Source organism: Astatotilapia calliptera, chromosome 17 (assembly GCF_900246225.1).
Source record: "Astatotilapia calliptera chromosome 17, fAstCal1.2, whole genome shotgun sequence".
Taxonomy (NCBI): Eukaryota; Metazoa; Chordata; class Actinopteri; order Cichliformes; family Cichlidae; genus Astatotilapia; species Astatotilapia calliptera.
The window spans coordinates 10,425,432-10,446,741 of NC_039318.1; the positions used below are offsets into that span (position 1 = coordinate 10,425,432).

A 21,310-nucleotide genomic window follows, 5' to 3' on the forward strand; every position below is an offset into this window, starting at 1 on the left:
CACCACACTGGACCTCTTATATGTGTGCATCCATGCTGTTGGAGTGTATTAGTAGTACAGATCATTTCAGAAGTGCTCTGGTTCATTGCTTAACACCAATTGGTTCTTAGTTTATAAATACCAGTCTTCTAACCAAGCTAAGTAGGTTAGCTGAGAATGTAGCAAACCATCCTAGCATCAAAAACAAGCACCAGCACTGAAGCTTCAAAATGCAGGGGCCCACACTGAGTGAGATCACCATGATTTAAACAATGTATGAACAGGAACTGGCACGAGGTAGTCACCAACCCATTTCCTTTATTGTGAGCACAAACACACGCCTTTAAGTTTCCGGCTGTTCTGTGTTTAACAGGCTTAACAAGCTTAACGGAGTGTGTTGAACAAACAGTTTCAGCGAGTGAGAAGTGCTGCAGTGGCTGCACCTGTAAAAGCAGGTGCACGTGGACAGTCTCAGCGGTTTCCAGCGTGAGGCAGCGATGCTCACGGAGCATGAAGCCCAAGTCACAGTCGCGTGGATGAAGTTAAGATCCTCGGTGAAGCAGGCATTTTCACATCCCGTCACACAGCATTTAGGGCTCGGCACAGGCGCGCAGCTGTTCCCATTAGTCACACTGAGCTCTGAGGGAGGCGACGCCAGGACACGACAGCCACAAACACTCAAAACACAGGCGCATCAGTGACGACACGGGACAGTTTACACTTTAAAAAAAATTTATTACAGAATTTGACTAGTTTATTATTTTACACCTACAAACAATCCAGGAAATGTGTTCATACTGACAGTTTTAGTCTACAAGATCTCAAAGCACACCGGTTGGTGAGAAGAGAGCGATCCACTTCACCGCCGTGTCTGTGGCAGATCACTCCCTCACTGGATTTACGCGGATGCAAACCATCTGTCCGCCAAAATCTCTCCGTGACTGACATTTCATCCTTCAGGAGCTACTCTGAACCGAGAGACAAGTGCGTGCAGAAATGCTGCACATGAGACTGACTCGTCACAGAATGCACTCTGGAGTGCTTGCAGCAGCAGAGTGGAGGGTTAAAGGAGACCTGTGGTTTTTTGTTTTAACTGTGACAGAGAGGTATTGTGAGTGTGAATAATGGAGAGTTTGGAGTCAGTCTGGAAGCACAGAGTGGCCAGATTTTAATTAATAAAAACAACTTGTGCTCACGTTGTCAACTTGACGCAACCTTTCCTGTACAGCGATGCTCTTTCACCCCTCCCTGAAAAGCCCAGACTGAAGCAAAGAGCCTCTGATCAAAGAGTAATCTGGCTCGAGGAGTGGTAGCTTTTGGTGCCAATTCAGGGAACCGACACGTGTTTGATGACTCAGCAGCAACTGTATAAGTCGGCGCTTGTAACAAGCCTCCTCAGAGGAGTTTAAGCCATTAATGAGAAAGCTGTTAATGTGCCCTGACATGAGCTGAACTTGTCAAAGTTAGGAGGGTTTAATCTGCTGCGATGGCGAGAATGCGAGAGCAGAAATTCAAGAGAAAAGCTCCCCACTCTCTTGTTGCTACAGTAAGGCGTTTCTTTCCTAAACGTGACCAAAATGCCACTGAGAGCTGTAGACATAGACGGGTCTCTGTGGCGTTGCAATCAACCCCCTAGCCTGTGTCTAATGTTCAAACTGCCTTTTTTCCTTGCTCATTCATTAGTTTTCATCTTAATTACAATTAAAGATCAATAGAAATCCCCAGCAAAGATATTTTTGTGGTAAATAATCAGATACATTTTGAAAATCAACATTTTTTAGAATTACTGATGATTATTCTGTTGTAACCCTACTTTCTTCAAGAATCCTTCAGACAGTACTTGATAGAAAAAAAGTTTCATTTCTCATCTAGAAATTGTTTAAATACACAAACAGTAAAGAAACTAAAGGCAGGACTCAGTCTAACACAAAGACAGGATTTCGCCAGGTTTAACCATCACTGCACCTCCGACAAGCCTGATGCCGACCAAAACTGAAAGGAGAGATTATTCACTGACAGCAGAAAGAGAATATGGATCTGCCGATGAAGACGAATCCAGATCAGCTTCTAGTGGAATAAAACACTTGTTTGTTCTCTCTGCGTAAATCACACTTGCTGCACTGCAGACTGTATATTTCCCCGATGGTCATCCACACCCCCACTGCGGTGGTTTCATGCCCCCCGAAACTTTGAGAAATGCTGACATGTAGGCAAGAATTGCTGAGTAAAAAGAGCCGCTGTACATGATAGAAGTTCTAGCAGGAAGACATCCAGCAAACACGCGGCTGCCACATCTGTCTCAGACTGACCCAAACTCTTTGTCGAACAGATGATTTAAATCCTGCGGGAGGCCAAAACTGGCTCACACTGAGTAGCTTTCCCTCCAGCTCTTACACGTGCTAGCCCTCTTCTACCTTATAGTGTAACTGTGGCTTTGATGCATTTACTGGCTGCCTCCCTCCGCCTGCTCTTCCTCCTCCACCAGCTCAACCAGAGGAGCGTGGCGGTTGGCCTGAGAGCCCTCGCTGAAGAGAACCTTCTTGATCACACCTGACTTTGGCGCCCGGATCGTATGCTGCAGAGGCAAATACAAGAGGTGACATCATTAGAAACTCAGCAGTGTGTGTACACCGGCTAAAAGGCAAGAATCATCAGTGCCTCACCTCCATCTTCATGGCTATCATGACCATCAGTGGGTCTCCCACAGTCACCTTATCTCCGGCCTTCACCAGCACCTGGACACAGGAAAAGAGACTCGTTCACTCGTTCAATACAATAAAACCAAACCAATAATGTCACTCAGAAATAAAAAAGAAGTAACACACACAGTATTATGACTTCTTCCTTCATGCCTCCTCCACAGTCTCATTCCTCCGGCTGCTAGTGGATTTGAGGGAAGCAGTGATACACCCAGACATGTCCCCATAAATGTAATAAACAAGGCAGAGGGATTTACTATCACTCTCCAGTCATCACCAGTTGCTTAACTTGTTGTTAAGCAGCATTTGCATCTGTCTGAGCAGCGAGTTAACTGGAGGCATGAAGCAGAGACATTTTGTTGTCTGCTGATTTACAGCAGGTGTTAAAAGAAGCTGACAACATTAAGCAAAGTTTATTTGTTACCTTGTTACGAGTTGAAGAAAAACTGGGGCACAAACTATGATTGTCCTTATTTTCTGCTGTACATGATTACATGCTGATGCTGTTCAAGCAGCAGCCAATCAAAAGAAGCTAAAGCTACTTTTTCAAACAGTGGATGAACTAAAGAGATATACCAAGGCCCAGAAAGATGTATAAGAGCTCCAAACTATGGATCATGCAAAGATATTCTAGCAGAGTCCCAGATAAAAACATACCAAAATAGAAATGTGATTATTTTCCTATCAAAATTAAGCTAAACAGACTGATACTATTCTAACCTTTGTATAACAAAGGTTAGAGGTGGGATCACTTACCATCAGGACTAGGAAATATTCACCCTCTGAAGCATGTAAAGCTAATAATAAACAGACTGAACCTTTATGTCTTACAGCTGTCTAATTATAGTAATAAGCCTAAAAGGCACCCGTACAGTAGATGTGGGTCTGTTTTTTAAATACCAGAAAGTACTAAGGTCTAAACCACTTACTGGCTCAACATTTATCCTCACAGCCATGACAGTGGCATCGATCTTTTAGCTAATAATCAGCAAAAAGAACAGAAAAAGGTCAGCATATTTCCTAAAATGCCAAACTTTTGTACCCTGACTGGATGGAGTTTGTGGCCTTAGGCTCCATTCATCAATCAGAATCCTTTATTTATCCCTAAGGAAATTATGTCATGGACTTTGGGTTACTGATGTCAGAATAGTGGCTGTGATTTATGTATTTTTATGTGTCCAGATACAAAATAAAGCTGAAGAACAAAATAAGAGTTGTATGGAATTTTTCATCCGCACTGTGTGTGTCATTTCCACATATTAGGACATCTCGTGTCATACTGGTTCAGCACTGACACATTCAGAGTGGATTGTCTGACTGTTACGTCTAAAATTATATACATAAGCTCTTCAGCTTGAAATTGACTAAGACTGCATTTTAACTGGTAAAGAAACTTTACTGGACAGCTTTTTACCCTCACAAAAAACTATTAAAACTTCAAATTGAACTTTAAAAGTAAACTTTAGAAAAACACGAATATCCTTTACGCAAAAGAAAAAGTCACCTTCTCTATAGTTCCAGTCATGGGGGCCACGGCTCCACCCTGAGCTCCTGAACCGCCAACACCAGCCCGATACTTTGGCACGGGAACAGACACCTGAGAGCTTCCCTCCTGCAGCGCAGAGGTAAAGACGTCAGAAAGTGCAGTGACAGCTCGCTGACAGCTGAGGTGAGAGGACCGAAACAGGTTTTTAATTCCCCCTGATGTCAGACTGTCAGAGTGATGTCAGAGTGGAAACAGAGACAGTTTGCGCGGCGACAGGTGAGACGAAAACATCTTTGAACCTCCAGAAGGAGCTTTTGCATAGGCAAAAAAAAAAAAAAAAAAAAAGGTTAAAAAGGCCACTTTTTCCTCCACTTCTGTTTAAGTCACTTTTCTATGTTTGGGAAACATTTAAGCCTTGTTTGGGCCATCAGTCACCAAACATCAAAGAGTTTTGCATAGAAGACACTGCAAGCAACATGATAGATGATAACTTGGATTTCAGTGGTTTTGAGGAATATGCAAAATAGAAATCTGTATACTGTGCATGTTAGATACATACAGTGGAGAACAGGTGCACCGTGTTGTCCAGGATCACAAGTTTAGGGCGGGACTCGACGCCATTGACAGTACAGTGCAGGAACGATGCCCCGCCTTCCATCTCCACCTCCCCTGTGACGTGATTCACCTCGTCACCAATCTAAAAAGAAAGCAGAAGTGATGCATTTGTGGGAAGTAACCTGGGTTTGTTTAAGCACCGACATCCCACATTGTACTATTGTTATTTACAAATTTGGAAAAAGAAAACTTTTAATAAATACCCAAAATATACAGATTATAAAACAGAATTAAGTATTTGTAGCAAAAAAAACAAAGTAAACTTTCTCAGCTCACCTGCATACTGTAGCTCCCATCCTGGTTGTACATGATGACCACATCAACTTCTAGATGGAAAAAAAACAAAACAAAAGTGTTAAAAACAGTCTTGAGATAGAGGCGGGAGAGACTGACACAAAGTCTTTAGTTAAATACGTCCCTCAGCTGCTGCTGTCTGCTTTATTTTTAGCTTTTCGGTGACACTTTTTAATAGAAACACTGAATAATGAATACAAGTTCCTTAGTAATGTGTCACAGACCAGACAGGCTTTAATTTAATTTTTTTACACAATCATTAAATCGGATTATGAGTCAGTCCCAACTGTCCTCGACTACAAATTAACACATTTCTACAATTTCATTCATTCCTGTCGTTCTTTAGATTTAAAACCTCCAAAAACAGTCCAGTGACTAAAACCCATAGCCTGAAGTCACCACACGCACATGCTTATACACGTGTATCTGTATCAACTGCATAAAGACGAATCAGAAGCAAAAAGAAAGCCACTAGCATCACTAATAAAAATCACTCTTTTTATATCAGTTTTGTTGATTAGATTTCCATTTACTTGCACACACATTTAAACACAGATCTTTGTTTAATCTAATGATCATAAATAATTGAAAAGCTTAAAAGTTCTGTTAAATAAGGGAAACCGGACAAAGATGTTCATGCTTACATGCCCCCAGTCTGAACCAGTGTGTATCCATGCCCACATGTGGAGCACATATATGCATTTCTGCAAATATAAAATCCAGATCTCTGTTGAGCCAAGAACTAATTAATAACTGTTGTCGATCTTTCCGAGTTGACTTTTAATAACTACTCCTTGACTTTCAGACCCCACTCCTACAAGACTCAAAGAAATTTCACCATTAATTAAATGTGACTAATTTACATTCACCTTTTATGTACCACAGGCCTTTAGGCTGGTAGTAGTTAAACCATTACTTAAAAAGTCATCACGTGATCCAGCTGTGTTAGCTAATTACAGGCCAATGTCCAACCTTCCCTTTATCTCAAAAATCCTTGAAAGAGTAGTTGTCAAGCAGCTAACAGACCATCTGCAGAGGCGCGAGTTTCAGTCAGGTTTCAGAGCTCATCACAGCACAGAAGCAGCTTCTTCCTGTGGCCTCTGACAGCAGAAACACCTCAGTGCAGCACTTGACACCTCTGATGACAACCTTTTACTAGACTAGTCTAGACTATGCTGTTAGTGTTAAAGGAAACATGCTGCACTGCTTTGAATTGCATCTACAGTAACTACAGTTAGGTTCATAAATATTTGGACAGAGATAACGTTTACTAATTTTGGTTCTGTACATCGCAACTAATTACCAATAATTCAATGGGTTAAACAAAAAGATTGCATAAAAAAAATCTGAGGAACTAAAGCAATTTTTAAACATAATTTCTTTCTTTTAAGGGGCTCAAAAGTAACTGAACAAATTAAATAACTGAAAATAAGTCCTGAACTCATGGACTTCACCAGATGCTTGGTTTCCTCCTTTTTAATACTCTGTCAAGTCTTTACTGCAGCAGCTTTCATTGCAGCTTAATTGATGTTGACATAAGGAAGGAATTGCCCACACCTGCCCATGAAATAGCCTTGTGACCCCACTGTTCAATTACTTTAAAAAGAGGCTTGCACATATTAAGGAGCTGAAACTCCTAAACACTTCATCCAGTTTGAATGTGGATACCCCCAAATGAAAACGGAGAGTCTACATATTATGTCCATGTCTACTGTATAACTATAATTAGAATATGTTTCAGTAAAAGGGGGGGGAAAAAAAAAACCCTAAACTTGTCAGTGAGTATATGGACCTAAGTGTGCTTCACGTCATGTACACAAGGACTCCTCCTGACACACAGAAGTCAGTGAGAAAACACTGCACACATTTGCATTGCTACACAGATGATACCCAGCTTTATCTGTGAAACCTTATTAAAAGAATAATTAAATTACAAGCGTATGTTAAAGACATAAAACCCTGGCTCACCTGTATTTTCTTCTAAATTCAGATAAAATTGAGGATACTGTATTTGGCCCCAAATATTTTAAAAACATGATATCCAACCAGAATTTTACTCTGGATGGCTTCTTCTAAAAGAACATAACAGGTAAGAGTACAAACGGGGATTAGAAAGAGATCGGGTTTCCCCCATATTACCTTTTCTTCATTGGCTCCAAGAAAAATCCACAATTACATTTAAAATCATGTCAATAATCAGGCCCCACCATATCTTAACAGCCTAAGTCCAAGTACCATAGTGTCCAAACAGAGCACTTTGCTCTCAGACTGCAAGCTTACTTGCGGTTCCTAGAGTTTCTAAAAGTACAAAGGGAAGCAGGCACCTGTCCTGTGGACCCAGTCTGTGGAAGACACCCTTTATTTTTAAAATTAGACTCAATCCATTCGTTTTTTAATAAAGCGCACAGTTAGGGCTAGATCAGGTGACCCTGAAGGCTTGCCTTAGTTATGCTGCTACAGGCTCAGACTGCTGGGGGCTAGCTATCAGTCTAGACTCATAATAAATGTAGTGAGACCTTTGAAGGAATCCATTAGGTGGGCTATCACAGATTACTGTCACTAGTTTCACACTGAATAAAAAGTAAAATCACAACCTTCTCCTGACTTACGATGTTAAATAATGTTTAGAAAAGAATTTCTGCAGAACCGACACACACGGTAAGGTTGACCTTTTCCTTATAAAATCTCAGAAATTCATGATCTGACCCTATCAGACATTTGTATTAACCTGCCAGTCATTGCGATTTAATATCTGGCAACAGAGTCACAGTATGGCTGTCACTTACTTTTATCTCCCACCTGTAGTGTCACATTTCTGTTAAACAGGATGTTGTTTCTCCAACCACAGCTAGAGCCAAATGGGGAGAAAGGATCTGGAAAACACAGATGCACAGGACTTAGATTTTCAGCTGTAATTTGTCCTGATCCAAACAATATCATCTCTGTCTCCTCACCAGTGGAGCTCTGGGTGAATCCCAGTGTGTGGTTCCTCTCCTGTAGTATCAGGCCGAGGGCTGCCTGACAGATTGTTGCCCCAGAAGGTGCTTTCGGAGTGGGGAAGAGCTCAGCGTAGTGCTGGGGGATGAAGCTGGTGCTCACATTTCCAGCCTCAAACTCTGGGTGGCCCGAAAGATTCAGCAGGAAATCTATGTTGGTGTTTAGTCCTACTATCTGAGGGCACAGAAGAACAGACAGGACGCAAAAACATCATTTTCAAGTGTTCGGCACCAATTTTTGAAGCTCGCACATACAGTGGCTATATGAAAAAAATTTAAATCCTGTGCTCATTAAAAATAAAAAAAAAATAAAAAAAATCAGCAGCACGACATGCAAAGCATCATTTAAGAGTGTGCATTTGTATCTTACATTGTACTGTCGTAAACAATACCGCAGCTTTTTTAAGGCAGCAGATCGGTCCTCTCCCCACACCACCAACTTTGCAATCATTGGGTCATAATGTGCCGAGACCTCGTCCCCTGAAACCAAACACAGATAAAAAGCTCCCACCATTTAACTTTATTAGTGCCTTACTGCAACAGATTCCCATTTCTGATGCTGTGGGCCAGTAATATGTGGGGCTCAGCAGTGAGGAGCTCCAGGACAGAGCTAAAGCTTTGGCACCACACTTGAGAGAACTGAGCAATCCACCATCGTTAGGACAACATCTACCCTTAGCATAGAAACTAATACCCTAAAAAAGAAAAATAAATTTATTCTTTACCCTATTTGTATATATAGTTGACTCCTACCTTCTCTGACGCCAGTCTCTATACGTGTATGTTGGTCTGGTGGGGGAGTGGAGAGATGCAGCAGAGGCCCCGCCCCAGGAAGGAAGTCATTATTTGGGTCTTCAGCATAGATACGAGCCTCAAATGAGTGTCCCCTTAGCATTATGTCTTCCTGAAGGAGAGGCAAGCGCTCCCCTGCTGCCACCTGGAAAAGAATTTCACAAATCATTTTGTCACCTCAAAAACATTCTGCTCTCCCCTTCCTCCCTCCTTCCTCACCCTGAGCTGCCACTCCACCAGGTCAGTTCCAGTGATCATCTCAGAGACAGGATGCTCCACCTGCAACCTGGTGTTCATCTCCATGAAATAAAAGTTGTGCTGGGCATCCATAATGAACTCCACCGTACCTGCACAGAGAGACAAACAGAATGATGGCCCTTTTTCTCCCTGCTTGTGCAAAAGCTGTTTTACTGTGAGTCTGGATCACTCTGGTGCGATGAATGCAGGAGAGGGAGTGTTTTACCTGCTCCAACATAGTTGACAGCCTTGGCTGCTCTAACCGCTGCTTCTCCGAGTTTTCTCCTCACTTCAGGGCTTATACCAGGCTGAAAAAAAATGCCACAAAACACAGAAACATGTTCATTTAAGTGGGAAACAAGCTATTATTTACTTCACTAAATGGAAAAACAAGAAGAATTATTTTTCCAGAAATAGCCGATGGACCTATCACGAGGTTAACCTCAGGCCAAGATCATTTCAGTTAGATGTGTTGATCCAAATGTATTCTTTCTCCTTAACTTTGTTCAAACTTTATCACTCACTTACCCCTGGTGCTTCCTCTATGATCTTCTGATGTCTCCTTTGAACGCTGCAGTCCCTCTCAAACAGATAGACGGCATTGCCATGCATGTCCCCAAACACCTGGACCTCCACATGTCTTCAGGACACAGGAATATGAGAACTATAAAAACTTGTCAACATGGAATTTTACTGTTGACACATCATATTCTATAACCACGTAAATTTGTTTTTAAAACTGCAATACTAGGGATGGTTATCGAAATCTGTTCTTGTTGAGAACCGATTCTCACTGTTTCAAATCCTTGGAATCGTTTGCCATTTTTGCAAACGATTCCCTTATCGATTCCAGTCGCCACGAATGACGTCACCACGTTGCGGAGCGTCATTCACCTGGCAGGAAACATGGCGGCTCAAACGCTCAAAAGTTTGGTCATACTTTACGAGAACCGATGACAACAGGGCAACTTGCAATACTTGCAAAGTAGATATTTCATTAAGGGAGGAAACACTACGAATATGCAAAAGCATTTGCTCACAAAACACACGATAACCTTAAATGAATGTCGTGTTTTTAATTCCGATCCGGACTTGTGAATCTCAACCCAGCAGCAGCGGTAACGTTTGCACGTCCTCTCCCGTTAATGCGGCAGGTAAATAATCAACTAACAGTGCATATTATGTTAGCGCGAGCTGCCTTATTACAAAACCTCCCATTACTGTGCATTTAGGTGACCATGATGAGACAGACAGTCTGGCTCAGATGCTGGCAGTTCTCGCTGCAGTCTACCGGTAGCGTCTCCTTTCAGGCCAGGATAGACGAATATCACCGAGCAGTGACTAAGTTTGTAGTAAAAGCCTTGCACCCATTTGCCACAGCAGATGCCCCCGATTTACGGTAAGTGAATGTGTTTAATTGTAGGCAGAGACATTACTGGATATTCTTGTGTAATTGCTACAGAATAATTGATGTTATACTTTGTTATTGCTACAGAAGAATATTTATTTTACATTTACAATTTTTTTCCCCGGGGACCCTGTGACACCCCATTGAAGAGCCGTAGGCTGTAGATCTCTTAAGATCTCACTGCTGGGTTTGTAAGGCCATGTTACTCCTAAATTTCTATCTTGTTCAAAGAGAAGCTATAAAACAAAGTTCTAAGCTGATCGACCTTAGTGTTCTCCTTTTTAAAAAGAATCGATAAAGAATCGAATTATTAAACAGAATCGAAAATGGAATCTGAATCGTGAAAATCTTATCAATACCCATCCCTATGCAATACACTACAGAAATCTATGAGAACAGTACATAGCCTCTGCCGACGGCACTTGATACTAATGAAGAAGAACATAGCAGGAAGACAAAACAGGAGGACGGAAGAAAACGTTTTTTTTTTAAATGCTTTCACAGTTTAAAAGAATGTGAAAGCATTTCACAGAAAACAAAGTTGAATGCAGACTGCGCAGCTGAGCACGACAGCACTACTGCAGAGCGATGGCACCCTGGAGCTATGACGTCAACTCTGAATGGGTCAGTTTGGGGAGTTACACTAGTGCATCTTGTTGATACCTTGTTTATGTTAATGATTGTCCAGTAACCTTTATGTTATCGTGAATATCCCCAGTGAGGGACAAAAAAGGATATTTCTATTCTATAATAGCTTATCTGTCGGAAACTCACTGTCTGCTACTTTTTTTCCCCTTCTTCCACCTAACGTTAGGTAGTTAATCTGTGGGTCAATATCAATTAATTATGTCTATAAACAGTTGAACCGTGCATCAACCAAGAAACTATGACATACAACCACATTTTTGATTAGTAACTGTCTTTTCTAATTCTGTTTTACTAGTATTAAGCACATGCGCATAGATGAGTTTGTCCTGTGAAGAGGTTCATGTACAGTCATGTCAGCCTGGTTATCATCTGCAGCTGGGAACAACATATCAAACATGAGAGCATGTGCAATCATAAATTCATAAACTGAATCATCTCTAAACTCTGAAAACTTCTGATTTCAGACTGAGTAAAAAAATTATTGTGATTTAATTTGAAGCTTTATTCGAACTTATGGACAGAAGGCATATTTGTTAAATACTACTAGCAATTTAATTTGCATTCCCAAATATTTTTACTTATTTCATTTTTATTCTGATGGTCCTTTTGAGTTATTTTAAAACACATTTGATTATTTTCAAATTCATGTTTCCTGGGTCATTATTCTAATTTGCTGTGGTAGGACGAGACAACAGAGTGATATTTACAGGTGGGTAGACTTGAGCAGGCGGAGCCTAGAACAGGAGGTTAGCCCACAGGAAGTGGAGTTCACAGTTATTAAAACTGTTGTTGACTAATCGAAGAAGAACTGGCAAATTAGTCGACTACCAAAATCATCTTTAGTCACAGCCCTACCTCTCCATCACAAAAACAAGACAACATTTTGGCCACACGGTGGTGCTGAAAACTGCCTAGTTAACAGTTAAATGTGTTACCTGGGGTCCTCCACGAACTTCTCGATCAGCATGACATCATCATTGAAGGATTTTCTGGCTTCCCTCCGTGCTGACTCCAACTGCTCCAAGAAGTCAGAGTCTGAGCGTGCAATACGCATGCCCTGCAAAATTTTAAAGACAGATGAGTTAGGGTGGCAAGAGTTTAAAGACCACTGACTAACTCAAAGCATAACTCTGTTCTGGGCCCAACTTAATGTCAATCTGTCACGGTGTTGACGTGTATCAGCTGATAAAGGCTGGCACTGAGATCAGCTAATCTGCCAGGATTGGACAAAAGCTTGACTTGATGCATCCTCTCACCTTCCCCCCTCCTCCACGAACTGCTTTGATCATCACAGGGTATCCAATCTGGACAGCCTCTGCCTGCAACTTCTCATTAGATTGGTCCTCTCCATGGTAGCCACCTATAATTGGCACGCCAGCAGCTGACATGATATGCTTGGATGTGCTGAAAAACAAAGTAAAATAAAACACATGAGTTGAAACACATGGTTATTATTTATCTTTCCTATAAATTTGGGTTACAGCAAAGAGACCAAACCTTTTAATGCCCATATCTCTGATGGCAGATGAGGGAGGCCCAATAAAGATGATTCCTTCCTGTTTACATGCCTCAGCAAACTCTGTGTTTTCTGACAAAAAACCATAGCCAGGATGGACCGCCTGCAGATACAAAATGTCAGCAGCAAATAAGTAGATTTAAAAAGGAAACACAAAAAACGGTTACAACACAGAAATCAGACATAAGTGATTAAAGAAGGCTAAATACTATAATGAAAAGAATTCCTTACGTGTGATCCAGATTTTTTGGCCACTTCCAAAACTTTGTCCATAGAGAGGTAACTCTGCTGGGAGGGTGCAGGGCCAATATGGTAGGCTTCATCTGCCTTGAATAATAACAAAGCAAATACAGGTTTAAAAAACAAAAACAATGTCATATTTTATCAATTAAAGGCAGCTTCAGGAAATTATAAACAACTACTTCTTATAAAGTAAAAGGATCCAGTGTCTCACCATAGCTACATGCATGGAGTGTGTGTCTGCATCACTGTACACCGCCACTGAGCGTACACCCATCTTCTTGGCTGAACGCATCACACGGCATGCAATCTCTCCTCGATTGGCAATCAGCACCTTTTCTATCCTTCTTACCCCTAGAAAAGACAAACATCACTGCTCCAAACAACCTCAGCAAGGTGAAGGACTTGGACGTACAGTGTGTGCAAGTCAGTATTTGTAAAATTGGAACAAGATCAGTTCAGAGATTAATCAAACAAACATGCTGAACACCATCAGCTCCTGAAATGGCTGCATGTTGCTTTTCTGTGTAGTGCATGTGATTTTTGGACTTTTTGCATCACTCTTAGTGGTTACTCAATCATTTGGAAGTTTTGCATGTATATTTATGCTTCCTCACCTCCTGAAACAAGCCTCACGCCTCTCGTGCTCCATGACAGCTTCCTGTGGAGAGACAGAAATAACAACTTCAGCACCACTCGATACTACATAGGCTGAGCTGCTGCTAGAGCAACACAGCAGTGGCACAGGCAGTTCATCACAATACGCATTCAAGAAACACATTGCAGTCAGAAACAAACTCCAAGCTAATTTGAGCTAGTTAGACAGCATGCGAGGTTGCTCCCACAAATATGTTGTGCTATGTTGTGCTAGCACCATTAGCAACGCTAGCAGACAATTTGCTAGCCATTTAACCTTGGTCCATTCTCATATATATCAGGACAGAGTCTCGGTGTTGAATGCAAATAACATTTTCTGCAGGTCAGAAGTCGTGTCCACAGGCTTAATGCTAGCGCCGTGTGCTTAGCTCGGAGAATAACATTAGATAGCCTCCCAAATTGACACCTGTAAGCTATCGTTAAAAATGAGTGCGCTAATTGTCGAACCCTCTATAAGACAAAACAGCCCTTCAGTGCTCTTAGGTACTCACTGCGTGAATATCCGCAGGCCCTGCAGAGTTGGGAAACTTAAAATAACTGCAGCCATAGCCACCAGCTGCTGAGGCTAGCTGTGCTAGCTAGCTGAATGAGCACCTGAAAAAAAAGGTCTCGGTGCTGGACTGGATAAGCCAACAAGAGAAATGTGATCGACTAAACTGTATATCCCAAAACCACAGCGACTCTCCGGTAAATTTCGTTATCATTATTTTTGACCTCTCCAAGGACTCGTAGGGGCGACAGCCAATTAGAAGGGAAGGATAAGGAGGCGGTGAATAAGCTGCAGTTATCAAAAGTCGTCAGCAGATGGCAGCATTTCTCTGTCGAAAAGCTTGAGAATTAAAAGTTAACAGGGACTCGAAGTACAAATTTTACTGCATTCAGAACCCTTAAATTATTTAAAGTATTATTTTTAATTTTTGTGCAGTAAAATACAACATAATGCAATGAGTATTAGTTTGCCCCCCTTTCTTAAGGTTACAAAGTATGATGAATAGAGACTATTTAATAACGATGTTAGTCTGTACTCTCGCACCCATTTGCTTTTAATGGCATTATTTATAGCTTTCTCGTGCGATTAAAAATATTCCACTCTTAAATTATGAACAATATTTGTTTCAAACGAATATTGAACATGCAGTGAAAAAAAAATATCAATTAAAATTACACAAGACATTAATGAAAGCAACAACAACAACAAAAAAAAGAAAAAAAAGAAAAGAAAGACAACATTTAAAAAAAAGTTTTATTTATTCAAATTGTAAATACCAGACAAACCGTCTTTGCTGTTAACAGAAGAATGTGACAAGCCAAATGAAGGTTTAGGAAAAGAACAAGTGAAAGAGCAAGTGTATGAACAAGCCAATAGCACCCCCCACCACCACCCCCAGTCCAGTTTCACAGTGAACTCTTCGCCATTCAAATCCGTTCGTATCCATCTCTGCGGCGATCTCTGACCACAAGGAAGCTCATCAAACTGATAAGAATGAGACACACGACGGCTGCCCCGATGATGATGGGAATGATTCTCTTGTTATAGTCAGCCCAGCACTCCACCTCTGAACCATGGAGAGAAACAGAGCAGCAATTATGTGTAGGATTTAAGTAAAATACCTTTTTTTTTTTTTTAAATTCTTTTCAATAAGAAATTTAATGTCTAATATTAAACTTTTAACATCTAATGGGATGTCTTTACACACAGTCAGATCATAACAGAGCTCTCATTCTCAAACACGGGACCACAAAAAAGGCTGTAAACCTGAAGGGTTGTAAGATGTTGTCCAATTTGTTCATTTTTTCTGCCTCAACTCTAAAAACCTAACTTTGGGCAGGAGATATTTGGTTTCCATTCATTTGTTTCTGTGAAAGCTAGTCACCTTTTCCATACTGTCCTTGAGACAGGTTGAAGGCCTGCATCTGCACAGGAACCAGCTTGATCTTCAGCTCAGACGACATCAAAAGCAGATTCTCAGACTTGCACATGAAGCTTTGACCGTTAGCAGTTTTGAACAGCTTTTCATGGGCCAACACACCTTTGTAAGTCTTGTCTGTTGGGAAGAGGATGAAGCACAAGAGTAGTTAAATTTTCAGTTTATGCTGGGCATCTGAATCACACACCAGCTGTTTGCTGCGTCTTTTCCTTTGGCTCTTACTGGAACAGTCTTTGCAGACAGGCATGGGAGACAAATGTGCATTCATCTCGATGACGTAGAAAACAGTCTTCTCCTGGGGACAAAAACAAAAACATTTGAGCTGATTCATAAACAACAGAACATTACAGCCTCGATGTGAACGTGGATAAGGCAGACCTAAACTGAGTAAAACTGACTATGATGTGAAGAAAGGTATCCACAGCAGGCATGAGGATGACACGGAGAGTTCACCCAGCAGTGAATGAGTGTTGTACCTTTTTGAATTTGAACTGCAGGCTGGCACCATTGTCTGGCAGTGTGAGAGAGAGAAGAGCCTCTTCTTTGCCACAGTAACCACTGACCCTAACTCTGGATGGGTCCAGGTCAAAATACCAGGTTTTCTGATTTCAAAAGGAGAAAAGTAAAGGCTCAGGATCAGCATTACAAGTCACCATCTCCTCTCACTTTGTTTGATTTCTGCGTTACATTGAAGAAAAAGACAAGCAAATCTTTCCTTCTGTGCTGGGTCACATCTGGATCAGTCAGTGAAAAATAGGAGCGCCTCACAAATGACTTAGAATCAGATGATGTCTGTTAAATATTGGAGCCCAATCAATGTCGCGCCCAGTGTCTCAATTTTAATCTATATTATTATAGCATAGAAAGAAAAAAATGATTACACTGAGGTCAGGTGTAAACGACTTTCAAACCGATTGACTCCCATGTGAAACGATCCAACTGTAACTGAAAAAAAAATAAATAAGCTGACGGCAGTTGGAAATTTTTGCAGTGAGAAACCAGCTTGTGACACCTCACAAAGACATGCTGATACAAACTGATACAAACACACACTTTTTGCAAAAACTGCTGAAAAGCAACAAAATAAAATTCATACTAATACACAAAAAGCATGCCATTGACCGACCACACACACACACACACACACACACACACACACACACACACACACACACACACACACACACACACACACACACACACACACACACACACACACCAGCCGCTGACCTTGTTTTCAGTGACCAAGAACTCTGCTCCCATGGTAATTCTGATGCAGGGTTTCCCTCTATCTTTCTTCACATAGTTTCCTGCACCCATATATTAAAAAAAACAAAAAACAACAACATAGTTTTGAACTCAAGCATGCAAAATTATAATGCATGCCACTTTCAAATATTTCAGTTAGTCACCTTTAAAGCCATCACATCTGCATCCTTCTCTGAATAGTAGTCAACAAATGAACCGTAGGCCATCTGTTTTACACACTCATGTTTCCCCAAATTCTTCACGTATGCACAGTGAACTATGAATCAATATTGCTTGCAATTCTTAGCCTTCAAAATATGAAATTAATCAGCATGACAGACGATCATTTGTGTCAGGTTTAAAGGTTATTTTATCTTCCTTACGTCCCTCTACCTCTTGTCCCATTACACCAGCATCTCTTTGTCTGCTGTAAATGAACAGGGGATTTGGACCATGCATATACATGGAATAAAACAGGTGTACCTGTTTGAGGAGTGGCCTCAGATGGCTGCAGGACCGGCCGGTAGATCTGACCCTTGGAGTGAAGCTCAGACTCCAAAGCAGGCTGGATGGAGCCATTAGTGCTCTGAAAGTGGACACCTGGTAGAAGATCACACCTGTTATTTTCATTGTCTGGTCATACCCAGTTTCTTTTTTTTTTTTTTCTTATCCCTTGCATAAAGTTGTATATCATTTAGAAATGAATAAATAACCAGTGGAAGTCTTCGCAAAATACAACACAGAACCCTCTTTCAGTAAGTATTTACCTGAAAAAGGGAAAAAGAAAGAAAGAAACTGGTCAAATGCATTAAGGGGGGAGTGCAGTAGGTCCACTATCTTGAATGCCCTTCACCCATTAACTCCAGTCCAACACAGCTACTTCTTTATTAACCCAGAGAACCAGAAACGATTGAGCACTCCAGTTATTTGGAACAGTCTGAACCAGTATAGGAGCACAAGTTGGATGAGTTGGAATACTGTTAGTCATGATAATAAGTGGAGCAGTATGGCTCATTTTAAAAGCACAGCTGCAAAGTGCTTTACTGTTCGGATAAAACTTACATTAAAGAAGTCAACATACACTATACACACAAACATGCTTTCAAACATACAGTCATCCATTCATTTGTACTGTGCACATATACTTCTATAGAAAGGTGTGAACACATAATAAGGAAAAGCTAACTTGTAAAAATAAGTTTTCAGCTGCCATTTAAAACTGACTAGCCGACAATGGCTGTTCCAAAGTTTAGTAGCTACAACTGCAAAAGCGTGGCCACCCGTGTATTTAAAATAAATGATCGGAGAGGCCGACAAGGTCTGTGGCAGATGCAGGAGCCTGTCCATGTAGGTCTTACATGGACAAAAAACCCATGAGCTGATGGGTTTTTTTAATGTTACAGCCAGGGGAGGTTTGAAGCTCTAATTCTTGAGTCAGCAGAGCCTTTTACACACTGCATGCCTTAGCGCTCAGCAGCTCTGTGGTTTGTCACTTTACAGCCAAGTTGCTTTGGCTCCCAAACATTCTTAATATTATTTAGCATTTTTGCTCTTCATTAATTTCTGAAGTGTTATGCAGGTAAGTGGGGGGGAAAGGCTGTCTTAATGAGTGTGGTCAACAGTAAAAATAATTAAAAGTCAAGTAATTTTAAATGAGTCAACAAAAACAGCATTTCAGAAGGTGCAGAATTTAATGACACAGATAATAGTGCATGCAGCATGAGAAGTACTTCTGCTCAGGTCATACCACTCTTTTTTGCTAAAACCACAGAGTGACAAGCGCGACATCTTTGGGACAGCTAAAGACCACTGTGTGGGAGAGGAAACCAGCGCAGTCTCATATATGACGTTTACCACACTACACTCTTGCAACGAAATATTACCATTTAAACAGAAGTGGAAACAGTAGTATCAAAAAGAGTGAGAGTAAAACAATTGAAAATGGAAGAACTTTGGTTTTGACATGTAAATAAAAAACAATCCTGTCAAGTGAGTTTAAGGTCACCTGTCTGTGGATGGTTGAACTCCACTTGAATGCTATTAGACTTACCTGGAATGACAGCAGCCAGGAAGAAAAGATACCATCCACCTCGGTGGCCTTTTAGCATCGCAGTTAGAAGACAAAAGAGAATAGCCATGCCACTGGATCAGAAGTGCAGCAGCTGTGCCTTGATGTCTAATTGTGAAACTGTTGAACACCTAACACCTAAATGAAGGGTGCAAAGGAAGTGAAGTGACAAAGGGGGTGGGGCAGAGACCGCTGCCTCACTCAGCATTGACACATCTGAAACTTGTTTTAAAAAGACAAGTTTTAAAGCCTTCCAGCTGTTAAATGCAAGTACCTTTGTATTTAGTGTTCAGAGAAATCAGGTTTTAAATTCTATGAAAGTGTTCTGTTCAATGAATTCCTAGTTTTTAGGGAAAATATTACTGGTCTAGTGAAAAAGAAAAAGATTACAATTCCCAGTCACATATTAAAGGGAAAAAATGAACCAGCAGAGCAGAAACTCTTTTAAATGTCATAATCATTCTGTTTCCCGCTATTAATTTACATGGCACAGGCTGGCACTAAAGTGTCAGTTACAGGAAAAGGGTCAGGAAACACATGAGCATGCTCACAGATTCAGCTGTAGGTGATTGGGGTTGAAAGACTATTTAAACAAGAACACAGAACGACAAAAAAAAAAATTCATCAGACATTAGTTATGTAACCAGGTTTTTGCATATATTTTGTCTTGGAGCATTATCCAGCATGTCTATGTACATGGCATCACAAAGATGCAATAGGATCTGGATATACTGGGTCCTAGTTCAAGCCAATTCAATAAGTCGAGACAAATTCTTAAAGAGTTGGGAGTCGATCAAATAAATAAATCATCTTGATGTCTCTGGTAAAGCAGGAAAAATAAATGTCCTGTGGAATATTCCGAAGTTTAGCCTGGGAGTCAGATGATGTTTCACTTCTCATCCAGAAAGTTTCTTCAGTTCTAAAACTAAAAAGTGAAGAGCCCCAGGTATTTAATCCCTAGTGGGGATTGTCCCTTAAAAGGGCTGTTAACCCATTATTAATCATGTGCCTCATTACATGAGCCAAGGTGTGAAAAAAGGTCGTTACCACTAGAGGTTTCAGGTGAAAACACTATGAGACCTTGTTGCGCCCTATCATGTGACCTACTCACCGGATAAACAATGTCACTTGGGGTTTTGGGGCCTGGCAAGGGACTGCATTGTAGATGGCTGACAGTTGGTATCGTATGCCACTCTCTCTGTTCAGTGATGGCTTCTTTTACTTCTCTATCAATCCATCTGCCTTCTTGTTCCAAAATCGGAACCGTGGCATCTTTGAAAGAGTGACCTTTATCCTTTAGATGCAGATGTAAACAGAGTCTTGTCCTGTCGAGGTCTTTCTCCAATGTAGAGGTCTGAGCACGCCTCACTGTACTGCACAGTGGTTGGCTGAAATTGTTTTTAACATGAAAACAGAACAACACTGCCCACAAGCAGCAAGACTGGTGACTGCATTAAAATACGAAATAGGCACTAGACTTTTGAAAATGTCAAAGCACAGCTCACATAATACCTCTTATCAATCATAAACTTAATATGTTGTCATTTTGCGCCAGCTCAGGTTTCTCAAAACCTGAGATGTCCTTCTCTGAGCTTTCACCTTCCTTTTTAATCAAAAAGCTCAACTGTGGGAAGTTAATTTTTAAAATGATGTTCAGAAAATAGAAATTTTACAAGAAATCCACAATAAAATAAAGAATATCATTGCATTACATCACTTTCTGTTATTTAGCAAGATCTGATGTCCAGAAGCAACAGAGGATAAAAGGAGGAAAAAATGTATGTAGCATGTTTCTTTCATCCATAGCACTTAAATAACCTAAGGTTATTATTAAAGGAACCATTTTTGAGCAATTTATTACTTAAAACATCTCTAGAGCAGCAAAGTGATTAAACCAGAGCCGGAAGCACAAACTAGGAGATAATCAGGAATTAAACAATGGTGCTTAAGCAGGCAGAGTACACATATTGCACCACAAAGGCAAAAAAATGAAAGAGATACAGACCACTAACTACGGGAGTGGAAACAGAAGGGTAACAAGAAGCAGGTGTTGATAGTCAAGACAATGAATTAGGGGAGGGAGTGAAAATTAAACACAACGCACAAGTTACAAATAAGTATCAAAATAAAAGAGGAAATGAACAACATCATGGCTGAAACAGAAATGCAGGAACACGAATAAAGTCAACATGGAGGAATACAGAGGATTAAAAGATGAGGATTAAAACACAATGATATCTACAAACCAAAACACAGTAGTCAAGTAAACAACTAAAACATGAAAACAAGTAAAACTTAAATCAACATGAAAAAAATAATCTGGGAAAACACAGAGAACCAAATAAGACCAGAAAACGCACTGATGATAAGGAACAATAATAAACACCTTTCTTTTGTTTTCTGTATACTCCTGTTTGTCTATAATCCCCCTTGAATGAATACTGTTTTTATTTATTCCTGCTGTCTTACTCTTTATATATTGTAAAGGAGTAAAATACT

At 40.6% G+C, this 21,310-nt stretch overlaps 2 protein-coding genes across 4 annotated transcripts; both read right to left on the reverse strand.

Moving 5' to 3' along the window:
* Positions 1-693: 693 nt before the first annotated feature.
* Positions 694-14,308, reverse strand: mccc1 (methylcrotonyl-CoA carboxylase subunit). Of its 2 annotated transcripts, none has more exons than XM_026147630.1 (19): positions 14,059-14,308; positions 13,528-13,571; positions 13,125-13,264; positions 12,902-12,997; positions 12,652-12,773; positions 12,411-12,558; positions 12,090-12,211; positions 9,627-9,738; positions 9,325-9,406; positions 9,081-9,208; positions 8,823-9,006; positions 8,440-8,549; positions 8,028-8,244; positions 7,860-7,946; positions 5,056-5,105; positions 4,724-4,861; positions 4,183-4,290; positions 2,643-2,714; positions 694-2,554 (listed from the first exon to the last, which is right to left on the reverse strand). In XM_026147630.1, the coding sequence occupies exons 1-19, from the start codon at positions 14,112-14,114 to the stop codon at positions 2,423-2,425; spliced, it is 2,148 nt and encodes a 715-aa protein (XP_026003415.1). In that variant the 5' UTR covers positions 14,115-14,308; the 3' UTR covers positions 694-2,422. The 2 variants fall into 2 exon arrangements, with proteins under 2 accessions (XP_026003415.1, XP_026003416.1); XM_026147631.1 differs by lacking the exon at positions 14,059-14,308 and adding an exon at positions 13,824-13,993.
* Positions 14,309-14,792: 484 nt separating this feature from the next.
* Positions 14,793-19,457, reverse strand: lamp3 (lysosomal associated membrane protein 3). 2 transcript variants are annotated; one of them, XM_026147634.1, is made up of 8 exons: positions 19,086-19,457; positions 18,794-18,949; positions 17,227-17,343; positions 16,726-16,805; positions 15,972-16,097; positions 15,718-15,790; positions 15,442-15,612; positions 14,793-15,123 (listed from the first exon to the last, which is right to left on the reverse strand). In XM_026147634.1, the coding sequence occupies exons 2-8, from the start codon at positions 18,879-18,881 to the stop codon at positions 14,984-14,986; spliced, it is 795 nt and encodes a 264-aa protein (XP_026003419.1). In that variant the 5' UTR covers positions 18,882-18,949; positions 19,086-19,457; the 3' UTR covers positions 14,793-14,983. The 2 variants fall into 2 exon arrangements, with proteins under 2 accessions (XP_026003419.1, XP_026003417.1); XM_026147632.1 differs by lacking the exon at positions 19,086-19,457 and having other exon boundaries at positions 18,794-19,013.
* Between the last annotated feature and the right edge of the window lie 1,853 nt (positions 19,458-21,310).